Source organism: Scomber scombrus, chromosome 2, assembly GCF_963691925.1.
Source record: "Scomber scombrus chromosome 2, fScoSco1.1, whole genome shotgun sequence".
Classification (NCBI taxonomy): Eukaryota; Metazoa; Chordata; class Actinopteri; order Scombriformes; family Scombridae; genus Scomber; species Scomber scombrus.
The window spans coordinates 2,100,823-2,121,662 of record NC_084971.1 but is presented as its reverse complement, the minus strand read 5'-3'; the positions used below and the strand labels follow the sequence as shown (position 1 = coordinate 2,121,662).

Sequence of the window (20,840 nt, the reverse complement as noted above, 5' to 3'; positions counted from 1 at the left end):
TCTCCAGATACAACAGCATGTTCTTTGGCTACTCAGCATCCATTATAACACACAGTCACATAGGTATTCTCAGTGAAAGTGTCTCTCGTCTCTTTCAGGACTCTCCACCAAAGCCAGACATGGAGGAGAAGTTGCGTTCAGCCTCCAGCGTGGATGAACTGATGAGTCTCATCTATCCTTCATACTGGGCAGCTCTGAAGTGCAGATCCAAACTGTCCGCCGCTGCCTCAGCCTCCAAACTCTCTCACCGGCCACAGCCTCGCCGACTGAGGCCGCTGGCAGATACAGAAGAGCCGACATTTGCTGCTGCCTACCTCAACCTGGAAGTCCTGAAAAGTACGTTTAGACTATACGACTGTGTTACTGTCACATTTTTTGTGTGTAAATCCAACCTATCTTCCTCTATTTTTAAACATTTCAAACCAAACATATTTTATCAGAAGATCATGTAAATTAACTTAATTAATGTTACCTCTAAAAACTTAACTCAAAGAAAAATCAAATCCTGCAACTATGTCTGTCCCTGTCTTCTTAAAGGCCATTCATATTATTGCTTAATGAAGATAATAAAGTTTGCTCTCTTTCCCACAGCAGGGAGGTTTTAATGATTCTATTTAAATGCCTGGACAGAGGACTTGTGTTAAGTGTGCCTGTCAGAAGCTCTGAGTGAATTGACATTTTTATTACGTTTTAAGCCACATTTTAATGCTACACTGTTAGATCCTGGTTGTTTTACCTAAATGTTTTAACAAGGTAAACTATTTAATTTACCAGACCTTCGGATGTTAATTTATAGGTAATCTTAAGTTTCCTGTCAGCTGGATGTAGTCTACTGAACTGACCTTGTCTTCATATGGGATTTTAAGTGACACTTATCTTCAGACAGTGATGAAGTGTAACATGTATCTGTCATGTTTGTCCACTTGAGTGACTGAGTCCACGTGATACACTAACTGCATGTCTTCTTGTCTTTTATCATGTATTCAGTCTTCATGTGACTTCAAAGGCACTTATACATAAAATGTGTTATTATTATTATTATTATTATTATTATTATTATTAATAATAATATTATTATTATTATTATTATTATTATTATTATCAAGCTTTACTTTTCCCCAGTCTTAGAGAATCATATATATATCATATTATCTTATCTATTAATTCACTTCAGTCTCAGTCTGGTTCTCTGGCATCAGACTGAAAGATGTCAAATATGGATGTAGTTATCTCAGATAATCCTGTTTTGAAATAAAAAGAGGATGCATGGGGATATCATGTCTCCCACTGAGTTAACTCAACATGAGGAAACGTGTATCAATATGAATAGAATAATCTATTATGTAACAGATGTTTTAAAGGAGCAGTGTGTAAGATTTAGTGGCATCTAGTGGTGGGTTTACAGACTGCCACCAACTGAATGAATGAATGCCTCTAAATTCTACAAACTGCTCCTTTAATATAAATGTTCAAGTAGATCATTTACAATTGCATCTGAGCTCATTTATTAAGATGTATTAAGATGACATGCATTGTGGAACTTGACCAAAACAGCAGTTTTTTTTTTTTTTTTTTTTTAATAGGCAGTAGTTTAACTGAATTCCATAGTTAAGAGTATATGGCTCTGCAGGTATTTCTAAAAGCATTTGAAAGTTCCAGGAGGTATGAGTAGTTTTCTTCAAAAAGTCTTCAAAAATGTCTGGAAATCATTTCATGGATTGGATAAGCATGAAAGAGCATGACAATTATTCAGATAAACTTGTGGTTTGACATATTTAAACTGAAAGAACTCATGCTCTGGTAACAATTTACAGCACTTTCATGCAAGCTTATCCTCTTGTCAGATCTTACCAACAGACATCTCCGACTGACAGATTTGACAGTTTTTGCCATAAAGTTATGTCCATAATAGATTCCAATTTGGCTGTGGTGGTGGTCTGATTGCTCTGTGTTTGTGTGTGTTTGTGTGTGTGTGTGCGTGTGTGCAGGTATAGAGTCGGAATGGAGGAAGACTCAGTGCATGCCCAGAGAAGTGTGTGTCGACGTGGGCAGGGAGTTCGGGGCTCCCACCAACATCTTCTATAAACCACCATGTGTGTCCGTCTACAGATGTGGAGGATGCTGCCACTCTGAAGACAAACAGTGCAGGAATATCTCCACTGGTTACCTCAGCAAAACTGTAAGCACATGTTTCTTCTTCTTCTTCCCATCATTATTATTATTATTATTATTATTATTTGCTCAAATATGGAAATATGTATAGGAGCTTTGAAGTGTGTGTTTGTTTGGAGCACCCAAAATACCACGTAAAAAAGTTTAATGCACTTAAATGTGTCATTTTAAATGTGATGCTGTGATTGTGCATAAACAAGTAAAATAAACACTGATGGAATAGCAGGGATTGTCATTTTGCCTGGTTCACACATTGGAGCTATTTGTTGTGGTTGTAGTGTGGTTCTCATGCCATGTGATAATACTGGCAAACACCAGTGTGACTCAGTACTCAACCTATTAGCGAGATTGAAACCGGATCTATTTTCCATTATATGATGGATGAAAATAATTTTTTGTAGATCTTTTTCACTAGTGAGGCAGAAACATTTGGCCTTCGATTGGTAATCAGTATTGGGCAGTAACATATTGTAACACTTTACAGTTATATAATTATTGTTTTCAATAACAGCAATTTAACTGATTGCAATTCGAAATTCCATGATTATATTACATTTACTTATCCCAGTATCGCTTTGGTACTTTTACACTCGAGGGTTGGCGTGCTGGCTGTCTTACTGGGATTAATGTTGTTATCAGTGTGATGGAAGATAAATACAACCGCCACATTGTCTTATTCACATGTTGTTTGTTCTTAGCTGACTTGCTAACATTAGCCACATGTACGCCTACATTCAGGAGTCACCTTGCAAATTTTAAGCAATCTCTTAAATCAATAGCCGGCCGTGTTAACGATAGATTATTTGTTAATTATTAATGATTAATGAAATATGCTGGATGTTTTTCCGTTATAAAACCTCTACTGCAGCAGATCTGCAAAACATTTTTGGTCAGTTACACTCACGTGGTCCACTCCTGGTCTCAAAAGGGAAGCCAATGCGGAAGTTGTCTAAACTTACATTCTTTCTAATGGCCAACAGGGGGCGACTCCACTGGTTGCAAAAACATGATTGCATGGAAGTCTATAAGAAACTGACTACTCACTTTATTTATTACCTCAGTAAACACTTTCCTAATGAATGAATAGTATAAATCATTAGTTTCAAGTCTTAATACAGCATGATGTTCATTTTGTAAATAATGATCCCTGTTAGAGTAAAATAACGATAAAGCCAAAAAACATAGATGGCGACCGTCAAATAAAAGATAGTATTGAAGTGTACATTTTGGAGTTGGTGGTATTTGAGTGACAAAACAGTAATTTAAGCATTGGGAAATGGCTGTTTGCATATGTGTGTGTGTGTGTGTGTGTGTGTGTGTTTTACACATTTAAGGTTACAGATATTACTGGTGACAATCATCCATTATTCTAACCCAGTGCACTCTTAATGGGATTAAAAGTTGGGTTTTTGTAATTGCTACTTGGATTGATAAGAAAAAATAAATGCATATCAAAGGAAAGGTTCGGAAACATTATATATATGTTTGTGTATGTGTGTGTGTGTGTGAGACATTTAAGGTTAAACTGCAGTGAGAGGGAATGAAATGTGAGTGTGTGTGTGTTTACTGGTCTCCAGAGTACAACTGTGGTTAAAGAGAAGGAGCATGTGGTCTGCTCTTTAATTGGCCTGTTAAGTGGTCTGACCAGAGGAGTACTGTGTGTGTGTGTGTGTGTGTGTGTGTGTGTGTGTCTGTGTGTGTGTGTGTGTGTGTGTTCAGTGTGTGATCATAAATCACTGCTTAAAGTGACTTTTTGTGTCACTGTAAAATCAATCAAGTTAATTTAGCGCATTTTACTTACCGCACTTGTTGTATGAAAGGGGCAGAATGAAATACAGGATGAATGGTATTAAGGCTTTAAGCAATGCAAATGCTGGTATGTAGCTTTATTGTTGTTGTTCAATCATCATTTTCATAATTTATGGTGTAATTAATTGTAGCCTCGAGCTAACCTGATGCATCTGATGATTTGTTACATAGAACCATCTGAGAAGTCGTCCTTGGCAACTGTTTGGAAAAGGGTGGGCACTTTCAAAACAATACTTGGCAGTTGATTGGATGAAACCTGTCCATCACCATCTTACCTTGAGAGATCACAAGATCACACAATCATTCTCATAGGACGCTGATTGGCCCAAACCAATTATTAGAAATTGGTCTGATGAAAGCAAAGCTCTTTTCATGCACTGAACATGTTTTCTCTTCAGTATTTCCATTATGAACAATGAAAGCACCTATACATTTCATCCCGCCCGCCTATTATAGAGACATCCAGAGTGGCCAGAAATAGTTAGAGGAAATAATATGTGGTGGATGTGTGGTAATGTTTGGAACTGCTCCAAACCACTAAGTGATTTCTACTAAAATGTAATGGAAGACGTATGGTGATAGTTGAGATGTCTTTTTTTTTCTGAGCACATTTCAAGCAGACACACATGGTTACTGAAAGAAACACCAGTAACAGAAAAAACTAGCAAGTGCACATTGAAGACAGAAGCACAGTGTTGCTCAGGCAGCACACCATTATGAGCGGCCGTACGTTCAAAGTGTTGTTGGGTTGATTCCCAGTCAAAATGCTTTTGAGCCAGATCATCTTACTCCTATGTAAACGCCGTTTCCAAAGAGGGATTTTCATTTAACATAATCCTCGTAAAAACATACATTTATAGTCATTTAAACACAGTGTACATTGAAAAATTCCATTTAACCTAAACCTAAGCTTTCCCAAGAGATATTTTAACTTAAATCATGCAAAAGAATTTTCCACATAAATTTCAGCTTATAAGCAGCTTATAAGCAGCTGGGGAGGTAGTGGTTGACTTTAGCTTTGATTAACTGTCTGTCGTCTGTACACATAAAAAAAACAACAGACAGAAATCGTCCTCTTTTGGGAGCAATGAGCATGTAGCTAAAAGACCTGCCACCTAGGGCACATACACAGACATTTGCATCTTGATTCAGCAGCAAACTATAAGTCACTCGAAGCAGAAAGCTGCAACACAAGCTGATGACGTCTCATATAAAACAGCTGAAGCATGCGAGCAGCATTTTAGTGTTGATGTCTTGGATGAGATGCAAATGTTTACTTTGGTGTACAGTAAGTGCTGCTACTTGCTTTTCATCCGGAACAGTGTTACACAAAATCTTGGATGTTGTAGATATCGGAGCACATGTTTGCTATAAACATTTCCTGAAGAAGAAGATCACCCAGCATGACGTCTTCCTGCAGCTGGATGAGCAGCTGAGTGAAAAACACTTGTACACAGTGAGGACATGCCTCGGTAACATTCCAAACACAGCTATGGGCCTGTTGAAGATATAGAGAACAGATGGATAAAGCAACATGTGTGATAATGCATACACTTGCACTGAACATAGTTTGTGGACTGATGCTCAACAGACAGAATACTCCTTTGATTTCTAACCCAAACCCTAAGTACAAAATCATTACCACTGGTTGTTTCTGATTCCATTCCAGAGTCAGAGATGTATTCAAAGTGTCGATGAGACGAAGAGAAGACACATTAAACACACACTATGTAATTTCTGCCACTAGGGGTTTCGCAATCTATCCAATAACAAAAGACAGATCTCGATGACGTCATGAATTAACATGGGATCATGGAAATTGTTGTCTAAACAACCATCATTGCCATCATTGCAGTCAGCTTCTTCCCGTTAGGATTACTTCAGGGTTCCATCGTTCAATGTATTATGGTGAGTGCCTCTTCCTCTCCAAAACAACCAAACATGGGAATTAAAACTGGTAAAAACACTGAATAAACAGTTTCCCGTTAAAAATCAGTGTTTCTCTGGTATTGTTCAGCAGACGCAGGACGTAAGGAGGGCTGTGAACAGAGTCGCTGCCAATGTTTGCTCAGCTTGTTTCTCTGATAACTTATGGTCCAGACATTCAGGAGCATTTTTCTGGGGGCTGAATTATCCTCAGAGGTCTCTTCCTCTCCAAAACAAATGAACACAGGGATTACAAGTGGTAAAAAAACAGTTAATAAAGCAGTTTCATGATAAAAATCTGTTTTTCTGAGGCTGTTCAGTGGACACAGAACGTCTAGGAGAAGCTCTATATGAGCCAAGCTGCCACTAACGTTTGCTTAGCTTGTTTCTCTGGCAACTTAAGATCCAGACAACTGCTGACTAAACACCTTTACACAGTTAAAAGATTTACTTAAAAATGACCAAGATTAAAAAATGTATGGCTTAAAATGAAATAAAAGTCAATTTACGATAGAGTACTGGTAGACAACCACAACGCTGACATATTATCATCTACTATTGTGGCAAACAGTCACAACACTGATGCAAGGGCACCAGATGATCACGACCTTGTGCATGTATACTTTATGTTAGAGAGAGTATGACATCACTGATAGGTGACCAAATAAAATGGACCATTTCCTTCCTTAATTCCCTAGGTTTGAAAATTGTTGGAAACATTTGGGGCAATGTAAGTACACGACTGAACACAATATATAACATAGGTCTACTCGATTTTAGCCATTTTAATGCAGAATAGTTACACATTATAGCTATATATAACCTACTGTCCCAATGACACCAGCTCTTAAACTTTATTGGCTCAGCTTCTATAAAGAGAAAACTGTTCCTCTCCATGAGTCATATGGTCAAGATCTAGAATTCCATATAAATACAGCACCCATAATAGATAATAATGCACACAATTACTTTGATGTCTGTGATGTCTGTACTTCTGCAGTAAAATATTACAATATTTTTATATGTAATATATTTCAGCTACCAGGGTGCTCCGTCCAGCCAATATTTCTGTTGAATCAAAAACAGCTTGGTTTTAATTAAGACATATTTGGTGTAAATTTACATGTGCACAATGATACAGCTAGTTAGAAACTGTGAGAAAAACTAGGAAAAGAGAATAATAAAGAGAAAGTAGCCAGTAATTGATGATCCAGACAACACTTCAACTTTTCATAAAACATGAGGTATGTGAATCTGTTCTGTTCTCTAAGGTCAAGGTGCTGTGGCAGAAGATGACACATTAAACAACTGCACTTGGTGAAATGATTTGCAGCACATCCTTCCAATCAAAGATAAATAAAGTGCACATCTTATTTGAACCTTTCAGCTGTGATTGATATTTCTGGTGACAGTCACCCATTAATCTAACCCAGCACACTCTTAATTGCATTACGAGTTGGATGTTTGTAGATAATTGCTACTTAGCTTGCTAAAAAATGCATATCAAAGTGAAAATGGGAACAAATATTATTGATTATTAAAATATATTGTTTGTGTGTGTGTGTGTGTGTGTACACATTTGTGTTACCTCTTAGGGACCATTTCTGGTATAAACATTAACTTAGCATGGAGCAGAAGTCCTCATGGGGATAAAAATCTGGTCCTAATGAGGCAAAAAGTAATTTCTTAGGTCCTGGTTAAAGTTGGGTAAGGTATGAATTGAGGTTAAGGTTAGGATTATGCATGAATTGGTTATGGTTAAGATTAGGTTGTCCACAATGAATGGAAATCAATGCAATATCCTTACAAGTATAGCTGCCTACATGTGGTGTCGGTGTGATTTTCTATCTTTGAGTGAACCAATTTTGGTTGACCAACATTGTGAGGACATGTCTGTATTGTGAGGACATTTTGGTTAGTCCTCACAACTTCAAAGGGAAATTAAGACTTGGTTTTAAGGTTAAGGTTAGAATTGGGTTTAGGTTCAGTTTAGGGTAAGATTACTTACACTGTGCCGCCTGATCTGCATAGACACTATCTCGACTTTGGTGGATGAGGTGAAAGTGCAAAACATGGACTTTGCACCTGATGAAAATGTTATATTATATATATAATGTCTGTTGCATTTTTAAATAAGCTACTGTCTGTGTTTAACCATGGGCACCATGTGTTACAATATATTATTTCACCTCAGTCCACACTGAGCCGTTCCTTGAAACAGTGGGTAATTTCTGTCAGCTGCTGTTAATGAACTCGCTCATGCAGTGTGTGATAGCTTATTGTTTCAGCTCAGCTGGTTTATTCATTTCCTATAAGTGTTAATTTAATGAACTGGCAGTGGGAAGCTGGGCTGATAGCTCTTTTGTTAGATGAGCTGTTAATGCTGATTTCAATCAGAGCAGGAAGTCTACTGTAGACAGAATACTTCAAGGATGTGTGTGCGTGTGTGTGTGTGTGTTGTGCATTGTGTGCAAATACATTTTTGTGTGTAATAGGTGTGTGTATGAGTGTTTGTGTGTACATGCGTCAATGGTGCGGAAACAGGAGTGGAGTAGATACTGACAACAGTGCTAATCACTAATTAATGTTGACGTTAATCAGTCCCTCCAGAAAAAACATGATTATGCAATTGCATAATTCAACGCATAATCAGCCAAAGTCCGCATATTTATGCGAGGGCCGCATTTTTTCAAAGATGCCGCACTTTCGCCGCATAAATCGCAGATTTCAGCGCAAAAAATATGCGGGGCTTATGTGCAACTATTACAAAAAAACTCTGCATTTTTCTGGAAGGACATGATTCTGTATAATTTAAGATGGGTCTCTCATACTACCAAAATCATAAATAATTTTCACCCAACTCGAGCACCAAATGGCAGACAGATAAAGGTAACTAGCTTGTTAAGGAAGTAAAGTAATGTACAGACAAACAGGTGACAAAGACAAAAAGAGATTGTTCTCAGAAGTTGGTGAAGGCAAAGATGGAGGTAAAAGGACGGGGGATATTACATTCATAAATTGAACACATGCACAACTCCAAGGGAATCCTAATGTGTTTAGTAACATGTTAGCATAGGTGGAGGATGATTGTTGGGGATGTTTCTGTCATTTTATTTTAGTACGTTTCTGCAATCTCTCATACAACATTTTTTTCATCTGGCTTTCTGAGATAAAAATGTGAGTCCTGGAGTTCACTCTCCACTACAGCATTCATTTTAGTAGCTAAAATGTTTATGATTTTGATAAAGTTTGACAACCATTATTTACTTTGTGAGCATCCAAAAAACTACAGCTCCCATAAAAAAATAGTGCTGTGGATACTTAAGTCATTGTATCTGGGTTCCATTATTCATGGATATGGATAATGTATTCACTTCTACTTTGAAGCTGTTATCTCTTCTGTCTAAGAAGAAGGTCTGTTTGACGTATGATGGCCCATAGTGCTGATAGGAACTGATGTTCAGAACAGGCAGATGAATGTATGAAAGGCATACAAAATAAATTGAATAAACAATAGTATTAGATCCTTATAAGACATACTGCCTATTTGGAGTGATTGCGCAGTTGAGAAGCTAAGAGCTGTTAGCGCAGCATAAGCTTTATGTTGACACAATCTTTGACTTTTTCCATGCATTTGTGTTGCTGCTTTTTTCCTGCTCAGACACCTGGAACACACCATTATTGTTGGAAAAGCAAACATCTCCAAATCGATCTACATCTACATCTCCATACATATTTTAGAGTTGGACAATGGTGTCTGAACAGTTGTTAGAGCACAGAATCAAAAACCTTGATGAAGCATGTCACCTAACAGTTGAGGGAAGAAAAATGGAGGCCAAGGCTTTCATCTGGCAGTGGCAACAAGGCTTTGGGTGGTGAGCCACAGTGTTTTTGAGGTTTCACAAGACATTCTTTCACTTTGCTAGTTCTGCTGTTTTTGGCTTCAGTCTCAGACTACTGGCCAGAGTTTGAAGATTTACATAGGCTACATACTACATCATCGAAATTATCGCAGAGTAGATAGGCAATTTACAGTTTGTCTATATTCAAGTGACTTTCTGAATGTGATTGAAAATAATTTGTCTCATTATGGACACATGGAAAGGTTAGGAGTCAACTGTAGCTGTTTTCTTTTAAAAGCGTTCCTGCGGTTAATTTCAACACCCTGAAAGTTTCACTGTGCTGATTTGCTTTGGCAATGTCTTAAAGCAGCTGGCAGGCGTTGAGAGGTTTCAACACTTAACAGGTTATAGAAGTTGTGCTAAACTGTATAATTTACTGTTGGACTGACTGTAAGTATCTTTAAGCATTTATTTCTGTCTGGTGGTTCTTTGCATAAGGGTTTAAGTTCAACACCTGTGCCGTCATGGACTTTAATTCTACAGATGTTCTTGTGGCACCCTGCTTCATTCCTTCTTTCACTTCTCCATATTGTGTCTAATGTGTCTGGCTGTGCTACTTTTAATACCCCACATTTCTCATATTAGTGATGTTCTTTGTTGCTGTACTGTTGATGGGGATGGATCATGATGTCAGTCGGTCAGTCATCTCTTCCAACAATGTGCTCAAGAGCAAGATATCTTGGCAACTAATGGTCAGATGGCAAAGACGCTTGTAGTTCATATTCATGGTCCCCAGATGCTGAATCCTAATGGTTCTGGTGACTTCCTGACCAACACATGCTCATAAAAAATGACAGCATAAGTCTAAAAATTCAGACCGGCTAAAACAACCTGCAGTCACATTTACACATTCTATCAGTCATAACTCAGTAATGGGCTCTGGCTTTCCAAAACCGTTAAAAAATAATGATGTTTTATGGTGTGACAACACTGTAGTTAAAGCCTGGTTAGGTTTAGGCACAAAAACCACTTGGTTAGATTTTGCGAAAAATCATGGTTGACAGAATCAGTAAATGGCCCCAACCAAAGTAAAGGAGTGCCAATGATGAAAACTTGCAGTAGATTTAGTAATCAACCCCATAATCTTTTCTATATCTCTGTTTGATATTATAATTTGTCGTGTGAACCCTATGGTTCAATAAAGTTTTTATGATATCTCTACAAACACTTTTCTATCCTTTCATTGCCCTTGTTCTGTTGTTGAGCAGCAGCTACGGAACAGATTTCGTATTTTTTGAAAATACCCTTGAATGGTGCTTGGGGTTTTCATTCTTTGGAGGAAGCAGGTCTTTCTAAACACCAGACTCTTGGTAACAGTCAGTGGCAGTAAGCCTACAGTAAGTATGACAGATTTTCAAAGCTCTAAGAACCCAAACAACACCGCAAATTTAAGAAATGTGTTCAGGTGAACTTTTCAACCCAGCGGCGGTCACCATGATCTCGAGCGCTTTCTTTGTGTGTGTGTGCTGTAACCATGGTGAGCACTCCAGGTCGAAAAGACTGAGGTCAGCTTTAATGATATCCTCATTAGGATGAGCGGGAGGGAGACAGTTTAAGCTTTTTAGGGGTCTTGAATAGGAGTCATTGAGACTAATTAGTTTCTATTCATGCTGTTCAACTCCCTGATTGAAAGAATGAAGTGTCTCTCAGGGTTCCTGTTCTATTCAACACAGTCTTGTGTAAGCATCTTCATCAGTGCCATGTGAAAACCGAAGCTCAACTCCTTATTACTCACTTTGTTCTTCAAGTGGTAATACTTCAGATTCTTACTCATTGTTTCATTTTAGTGTTTTTGTGCTTGATGGTTCTGAGGGTTCCTGGATATGCTGTACTCATTAAAAATGTGCTTTTTTCCCCAGTGATTAAAGCATCAGGTTCAAATCCAAGATGAAGGGTTCTTGTTCAAGGGCCCTTGAAGGAAGGGCCCTTGTTAAAAGTAGTGGCTTTTTGTGATGGACAACCCATAATGACTGAAATAGAAATCCATCCATCCTAAGGCAGTGGTCTGTGTGTTTAAAGACTGATGTATGAACAAGGTCAAATTTAGACCTTTGCCTGTATTAAAATTATTAGTGGACTATAAAGCCCAATAAAAAAGACCATTAAAAGTCTCTGGAAGACTTCCTCCACCACTGCTATAATGGTAGAAGCAGTGGCCTATTAATTGTCCAATAGACACCCAGTGGAGCAGTTTTCTTCACCTGATGACTATTATGTGCAATACCACTCTACATTTTTCTTTCTTGGGGCGGCTGTGGCTCGGGAGGTAGAGCGGTCGTGCTCCAATTGGAAGATTGGCGGTTCGATTCCTGGCTCCTCCAGTCCACATGTCGATGTGTCCTTGGGCAAGATACTTAACCCCAAATTGCTCCCGTTGCTGCGCCAACGGTGTGTGAATGGTTAGCTTCCCCCTGATGTGCAGGTTTGCACCCTGCATGGTAGCTCCTGCCATCAGTGTATGAATGTGTGTGAATGGGTGAATGAGATGTAGTGTAAAAGTGCTTTGAGTGGTCATAAAGACTAGAAAAGTGCTATAGAAGTACAGTCCATATACATTTAAGTCTTCGATATCCAAGTTCCAGTACCTGCCAAGCAGACAAAGTTAGCAACTAGCTGCTAGATGAGAACATTTAGGAAATTATTTTTGCCAACAGCTGCTGGAGACAAAAAATAAGTTAGTAACTGATAAAATTTTAGCCAAAGCCAAAGTCACCTGAGGCTTGGATGAGCCAGCTGTTAACCCAGATGTGATATGCTGTTGTTCATTACTTGGAACATGATTTTAAAATAAACACAATCAACCACTGAATAATCTCTCCCTGCACTGAATATAAAAGGTCATTGAACTAGTCCAGTGTTTGTCAGTCATGTAACCAATGAAAAGGGAGGAGCAGCTTCTATAATTGTTTTTATATGAAATCGCTTGAAAACCTTTAGGGTGCCACTAGACAGAAGCAAAGACCCATTGAATATACATGTAAGGTCAAATTAGCTTCTAAAATGTTTCTTTTTATTATAGCATTAGTAACAGTCAATCAAAACCAAAACACTGATCTGGTTTTGGCTATTTATTCATGTTACATTAGAAAAAAACATCAACTTTTGTCAGTGGAGGATATGGTAAACATTAGCTGAACCTATAGACACTTGGCGTCTTATGTCCACCTGTGTATGGATGATGTTCTTTTTCCAACTGACAATTACATCTTCAGGCAATCTCACAACTCAGTGTAAGATGCAGAGCAAAGATTAATGTCTGATTCTTTGCATCCACCAAAAGTTTCAAGTATGAAGATCGAAGAGTGTTTTTCTATAACTTCCATTGTGGTCATTTGAAAGCATGCTGCTCATCTTGGAACTTCACATTTTGTGTGTTGAACCAGAAAACGAACACCCCTAATGTGTCTGTCTGACTCATCTCTTTCTATCTGTTTCTGCAGCTATTTGAGATTACAGTGCCGATTACCCAAGGCACCAAGCCGGTGACCATCAGTGTGGCTAACCACACCCAGTGCAGCTGTCTGTCCAAACCCGACGTCTACAAACAAGTTCACAGCATCATCAGAAGAGCCCTGCCTGAGTAAGCACTTATACAGCATCACTGTCTCAAACACACACACACACACACACACACACACACACACACACACACACACACACACACACACCTGTTTGTCTTCATATCCTACACCTTGTGAGGATACCCAATGTAATAATTCATTCCGTAACCCCTTACCCTTAACCTTAACCATCACAACCAAATTGCTAACCCCTAACCCTTATCCAAACAAACACACGCTCATATTATATAATATGAGTGTGTGTTTGTGTGTGTATGTATACACACACACACTCGAACACACACTCGAACCTGCAGACACTTTTGTCAGTTTTGTGACAGCTTACTTACTCCCTCTGGTCACTACCTCATCAGAGCTGCTGCATGTGTGTTCAGGATAGGAACAACCTTTTCCTTTTTCCAGCTAAGGTGTTCTTATTGGCCGGACGCACGCACACACACACACACACACACACACACACACACACACACACACACACACACACACACACACACACACACACACACACACACACACACACACACACACACACACACAGTGTTTGAGTCTATTGTTGCAGAGGTTGCTTCCTGTGCTGTGTGTATACAGGGGTGTTACTTTAGGAAAGGCTTTTCAGATGATTGTTTGATTAACTTCACAGCACCATGACGTGTGTATGTGTGTGTTCCTGCCTGCATACCTACAAGAAGGTTGCTGGGATTTATGACCTCTACATAACACTCTATGTCAGTTGGCTTCCCATGAGGATTTATTTAATTTATTTTCTTTGAAAACATAAGGATGCTCATGTTCAGTCATTTCCCAAAACTGAATGAAATCAGGCACCCTGTTCAGAGATACTTTTGATATATACACGCCTACTGAGACCAAAGTCAAGCTCAGCTCTTAAATCTGGCGTCCATCAGCTGATGGCTCAGCTGATTCTTTTGTAAGCATTCAGTTACAGAAAATGTAAGGGACATGAAGAGCTTTCATATCTCATTGTGAGCTATGTGGTGAAAACGTAAAAGCAGATTAAGAATAGAGAAGTTTACATTACTATTATCATCACACTGATCACATGTTGACTGGATACACAGCAGGTATGAGAGCTATACTACTACACTACACTACCACTGTCTCTGCAGCACCATGCTGTAAAAGCTTTTGGATGCGGGCCTTGATGCAAAATAAGTTCTATATGTAGGTGGGCACAAATGTGAGAACTCTCTATCTTATCCTTATTGGTGACCGAGGATCAAATTGTATGATTGAAACTTTATTCATCCTTAAAGCTGCAGTTGGTAAGTCTTATAAAAGTAACTTGTTGTCATATTTGCTAAGACTGTCACTATGTAAAGACAGCATTACATGAAACTAGTAATCTGTAAAAAAAAAAAAAAACCCAGGCTCATTTAGTCCCATCTATTGCTCCTACTGCAAATTGGCAAATTGCCAAAATCCACCGCGACCGGACAAAAATAACCAATCAGAGCCAGGATGGTGTCTGATGGAGTGTCTGACAGCTGTCAATCACTGCTCACGCACACACAGCCCCTCCCCCTTCCTCCTCAGCTCGGGAGAGCGGCTTCAGGAGCGTAGAGAAAGTAATGGCGCAGCAACAACCATCAGCGAGGACAAAACTACCGATACCTCCGTTACCAACAACAGCATACACGGTCGCGTGCCGTCGCGCGCACGTCAGCCTCCTCTGGGGGAGGGACTTTGGAGGAAGAGCACGAGTGCAGCGGAGAGGGATGGGGAGGGATCTGAAACTTCTTCAAATTTGATGCTAAGTCCTCTCTCTCCTCAAAGTTACCAACTGCAGCTTTAATAACGTTTGTTGTTTGAGACAAATTTGACAAATTTTAGCAAAAGCAACAGGAAGTACTCGTTTGAGGACGTTGGGACTTTATTATCATTGGTGCAAAGGGAAGGTGTAAATGTAAGGAAATAAATAGATATTACACTGGTGAATGAATTGTATTATACAGTAAAATAAACTCATTGTCCCACAAATAAGGACATTATCTTTTTTCAAAAACGACTTCCTGTTCAAAGACAATGCTTAGTCTTTGTACTGATCCCAAATATATAAAAATGGACACCAAACAAAAGCTTGGGTCTCAGGAGATTAACAGTTTACTAATGTTGCATAGCAACAGCAGGCAACCAGGAACAACTTTTTTTGTAAATGACTCTCATAATGTAACCATTATTTAATAAAACAGTGTTCATGGCCTATATAGTCACATACAGCATATACCCAGAATCAGAGGAAGCTGTTTTATGTGCTTGGCTTTTTTGCTAGACCTGTTCATTTGTCTAAATAAGGTACGTGGACTATGTGATGAACAATGGTCAGATCCAGGGGTGGTTGAAATCCAAGTAGATGTGTGTGCATGTGTGTGTGTGTGTGTGCCTGGATGGGGTACAATACCATAGAGTAATGACCTGTTTAATATGGAATGTGTACTTTATAGTTGCCATAGAACTTCACAATGAATCTAAACCATGGAAAGACATGGATAGTTTATCGATGAAGACTGTGTGTGTGTTTGTGAGTGTGTGTGTCTGTATGAAAGACATATAATTGGAATGTAATCTTTAGGATGTTTTATATAATGATCTATAATATGACTGATGGTCTGTTAATCCTATTCTTTTCTACACCCTGAATATTTAAAGTTTCTCTCTTTCTGAGAGAAGTGACTTTCAGAAAGTGACTCAAAAACTCCACCTCATTGATGTATAATAGGCCTTGATGTTATGAAGTGAGGGTTATGTGTGTGTGTGTGAGAGGAAGATGGAAAGTACTCTGATGTTAGATGAATGTTAATATGTGTAGGTATTTGACAATATATACAAGCACACGTACACAGCAGTGGTAGTAAACAGCGTGTCCGATTATGGCTGGAAAAGGAAACCTACTGTAGAGATTTTCACACCTACAAATCATCCAGAACACACACACACACACACACACACACACAAGCATGAAGCACACGTATGTTTCACATTAGGTTGACCAGTTTCACACCAGACTACGTTTCCCGAAAACACTTTTTATCCTTTTTATTTCATTTTCCTTTATTCCCTCTCAGCCCCACATCAGTGTGTATGTCTGTTTATGTATCCATGCCACTGCAGCTCTAATTGAAACCACACTGTGTGTCTTTTCATGGCCAGACTCACAAATTCAAACAATTTGTCTGTCTGCAAACACAAAAATGTGCATTGTATCCAGACTATTTTCACATTGTGGTGTTTTATATAATTTACTGTGTGTGTGTGTGTGTGTGCGCGTGCATGCATGCACAGTCATTTCAGAGTAAGCATATTTTTCTTGGCAGTTTGTGGAAATCCAAACAAGCTATTAGATTTCAGGATGGAGTTTGTTTTCCTTAACATGGCTGTAACATGGATATAATCTGGATAAACATGGATCATCTAAATCATTTTTAAAGTTGATATTAATGGGCAACAGCAATCAAAAACAGTCTTTTGAGTTTTATGTAGGTTGAGCGTCTTATTCCTACTGCAGTTGATTTTAGAGTGTTCACCAAGTATTTCTTGCTGACACATCTGGCTGTAAACTGAAATGAAATACTCATTATCACCACTAGTGTCGCAATCTGTGTTAGAGTCTGCAGTATTCATTTAACCCCATAATACAAGCATCCTACAGACAGTTTAACCCTTACATACTGTTCAGGTCAAATTTGATGACTTTTCATAAAGTGTCCCAAAATGCACAAAAATGAAAATATTTGAAAATGTTATACTTTTGTATAAGTGTTACAAATGTTTGTCCATTGAGGCTGTTATGGGTCAAATTTCAGCCGTATCTATTGACATGTGTTTTAGTGAAATGAATAGTTAATAGTTTTAATAAGATAGTAGTTATGAGGTTTTCTTTTTATGATGTAGCAGTGAAGACTGATGGCTCTAATGGTTATACAATAAACCCCACACTTCCATAAAGTTCTGCTCATTTTCACTTTACATAAAATACATTTACTTCATTATTGCTATGTTATATTTTCATGTCTTAGGTAAAATAGGACATGATATTGTGTGATAGGAGATGTTTAGTGATGTAAAAGCTACAAGATACAATGTTAAAATAATTAAGACATTAAAATAAATAATTTAGATGTATTTTATGAGACCTACCCATCTTACCTACCCAGAAGTGGCTTAGATAATATGGATAAACTGATAATCTGAATATATGACTGCACCTGTTTCTGTCCTAGATGTTATTGCTCTACCGTACTTTGCTCCAGAGCTCAACAGTTAACCCGACGAGTAAAAAGTTCATAGGAATAACATGTTAGTTAAAGAATCTTCCACTGGGGACCGTTCATTTCTTGGAGTCATCATGATTCAGTGGAGAACTTTTCACATTCACAGTGACACAGCAGCTGGTTACTGTCAGCCAGTTCATTTCCTGTGGAACATGACTACAGTGGCCAGAGACATGTAGCAAGTATGTGGATGATCATAATCTGTCTTTTTTCTTATGTGTGTGTGTGTGTGTGTGTGTCTGTGTGTAGCAGCTAATCAGATTTCCATGCTTCATGCTTGTCCTAGTGTGAGTCATTAATAGCCACTCATGAAAAGTGCAAACTGGAATGTAGCAATCTTGTACAGATTCGATTTGGGATTTGTCCGTTATTGAAAATACAACAAAACCGTAGCATTCACTCTAGTGTCACTGAAAGGAGGAAGAAGCCAGTGAGGAAAAAAACAAGGAAAAAGACTTACTGAAAGGATCGTAAAGGGTGAAAAAATGATTAAGGAGGCACGGGGAAAGGAAAACAGGAACAATTTAACTAGAGAAAACAAATACCAAGGTCATGTGGTCTTAACATAGCAAACAGCAGAGCTGCTGTAGACACAGAAAGATATCATTGACTCCCCTCCACCTATCTGAAGTTGACCCTAGAGGCCCTGTCTTTGATGGAGATGTTTATTTGACTACGATCTGCTTTCCTTCAGTCTCCCAATCAACTGAACTACTCTAAACCATATTTGATCACTTTACCTTTTAAGTGTCATGAACATGTTAGGATCTTGTTGAATCTGTAGGTCTGTCTCTTTATTGACAACATTTTTGAATGTTCACTTTCAACAGTTTTCTAATGATTACTCATACAATGCATGTATCTACAGCTGGCAGCTACAGTTTAGGCAAGTAAAACAATTTAAGATGAAGTAAAGTTTGTGGTCAGTAATGTTGAAAGCTTGCGATAAATGTGGGATGAACTAAATGAAATGACAGAGTACATAGAGTAGGTAGTAGCTTTATCGTCATTATATTGAGAGTCAGACAACAATATACCACAATTTAGATAGAACTCCCTGAGGCATAAAAACATTTAAGATAATTAAAAAAAACAATTTAAGACATAAATAAAACATTGATAATCTATAAGAACAATAAAATGCAATATGCAATATAAAAAGGTGCAAATACAGCAAATAGCAAGAAAGCTTGTTTGTAAACAACTGAAACTATTTAAAGGCACATGGTTATATTATTAGCTAAATGCTTAAGTTAGCATACTAACATGTTCACAATGACATTGTTCACGTGCTGTTTATGCTGTAACAATGCCAACATGATGTTAAGCAGATAATGTTTGCCATGTTCACCATCTCATTTTAGCGTGTTAGCATGCTAGCAATTGCGAATTAGCACTAAACACTGCAGATTATCATCCCAGTATGTAATTGCTTATTATTTACACCTTGAATGTGTAATGTCATATTTGGGCATTTAAGGGTTTCATAGACTTGAATACCTCATAAGTCAGTAATAGATTGCTCATTAATCCTTAATGAAGCTTTCAGAGAGTAGGGGGAGTGTATTTATGGGTTAGGGTTAGGGTTAGGGTTAGTCGATGGAGAAAAAATATTTACAATCATGCTATTTTTGAATGTTTTTTTTTCTTTCTTTAAATTAATTTGAGTCAAACACTCCAAAAAAATGTGTATCAGCTGCACAAAAACCTTTTTCAATTTTTTTTTTTGTATATTCTGGGTCACGTGACAAAACGTCATCAAACTTCTGGCTAAAAGAAACATTTTTTTTCTTCTTTCAAATGTAAAAATGGGTCAAATTAGACCCTGCACAGTATGTAAGGGTTGCATTATGATATATCTAACTAGTGATGTGATATATATATATATAGATGATATAGTTATTTATTATGTTGGTTTGTTGATAGTATGATGTTGCCATGGCACCAGGGCTTATTTTAATGCTTTACTAATGATGAACTTTCTCTTGCATCTAGTAATACTTGCTAAAGCAGGTGTTCTGGGGATGAAATACAGTAATGACTGGGGAAGATTTGATGAAATCTATGAAAACTACTTAAATCCATTGGATTGGGAACACATCCTCAGCAAACCAGGAAGTATTTTGCTCTTTTGCCTATTCAGAGTTTAGGGTGGTTCACATTTAACAAAGAGTCAGGTCATAAAAACTAGCACCGTGGGTGTGCCAACAAAGGCCTGGCAAAAAAAAATGGAACCAGGCTTTTGCTGCAACTCAGTGTGATGTCATCTGGCAAGAAGCTCACATTCCTGGTGGATTACTTTGTAACAAGAATTCCGTATTTCTATTGTTTACAACATCTTGATGAAAGATCAAATAGTTGCTGCTGTGGTAACTTTCAGGAATGTATAATCCTGTGTGTGACTATTGCAAATTACATGTCTTAAAAAAACATTATTGGATTTTAAAAATACAAAAAGCAAGATGTTACATATTACTGCAGAACAGTCACTTCGAGAGGAAGCTGTTCTTGCTGTTGGTTCAACTGAGGAGAGACAGTGGAATCATAATTTGCTCATTTGGTTCTGTTGTATAATATTCAGTAAGGGTATACATTTCTAAAGCTGGATAATATGGATTAGAAGGCCTGCTACTGTTCTGTATGTAAGCATTTCTGATTCCAAATACAGTGATGAGAGGCTGCAGAAGTTCCAGTGATTAAATTAAATTTTCTAACTTCAGAGACATCCAGGCAAAGATAATCCTTACACTTCCCTCTCCCTCCTAGTTGATTGAAGCCGACCCAAGAAATCCTCCTTTGATCAAGGTGTTTGTTTGTCTATGATCCTTCAGCTAGCTTATCATGGGCAGACACACACAGTCAGACACTCACATCTAACATCTAAGGAATCCCATTTCTTCAACCAATTGCTGTGTTTCAGTCCAAGCCAACTCTTGAAGATCAGATAGACAGAGATGATGAGTTCTTAGGCTGGGTTGACACCAGTTTTATTGCTATTATTTGGACTTGGCTGTAAACAGGATAATGTAAAAATGAATATTTCAAATGAGATGAGAATTGTCACAGATATTAAAAGATAGTATCAGCAAATCCAGCGTCCACAAACAGTGTCCCATTTGCACATTCTACAGACACAGAACAACGTGAGCATACCTCCATAA

The 20,840-nt window shown here is 38.1% G+C and overlaps 1 protein-coding gene across 1 annotated transcript in view; it reads left to right on the top strand.

Annotated features, from left to right (window-relative positions):
- vegfc (vascular endothelial growth factor c) overlaps positions 1-20,840 on the top strand; it is a 75,738-nt gene that overhangs the window by 32,475 nt on the left and 22,423 nt on the right. The window contains exons 2-4 of the mRNA XM_062433074.1: positions 99-336; positions 1,989-2,179; positions 13,250-13,389. Of these exons, the coding sequence (XP_062289058.1) occupies positions 99-336; positions 1,989-2,179; positions 13,250-13,389 (569 nt within the window). The remainder of the gene's footprint in view (positions 1-98; positions 337-1,988; positions 2,180-13,249; positions 13,390-20,840) is intronic.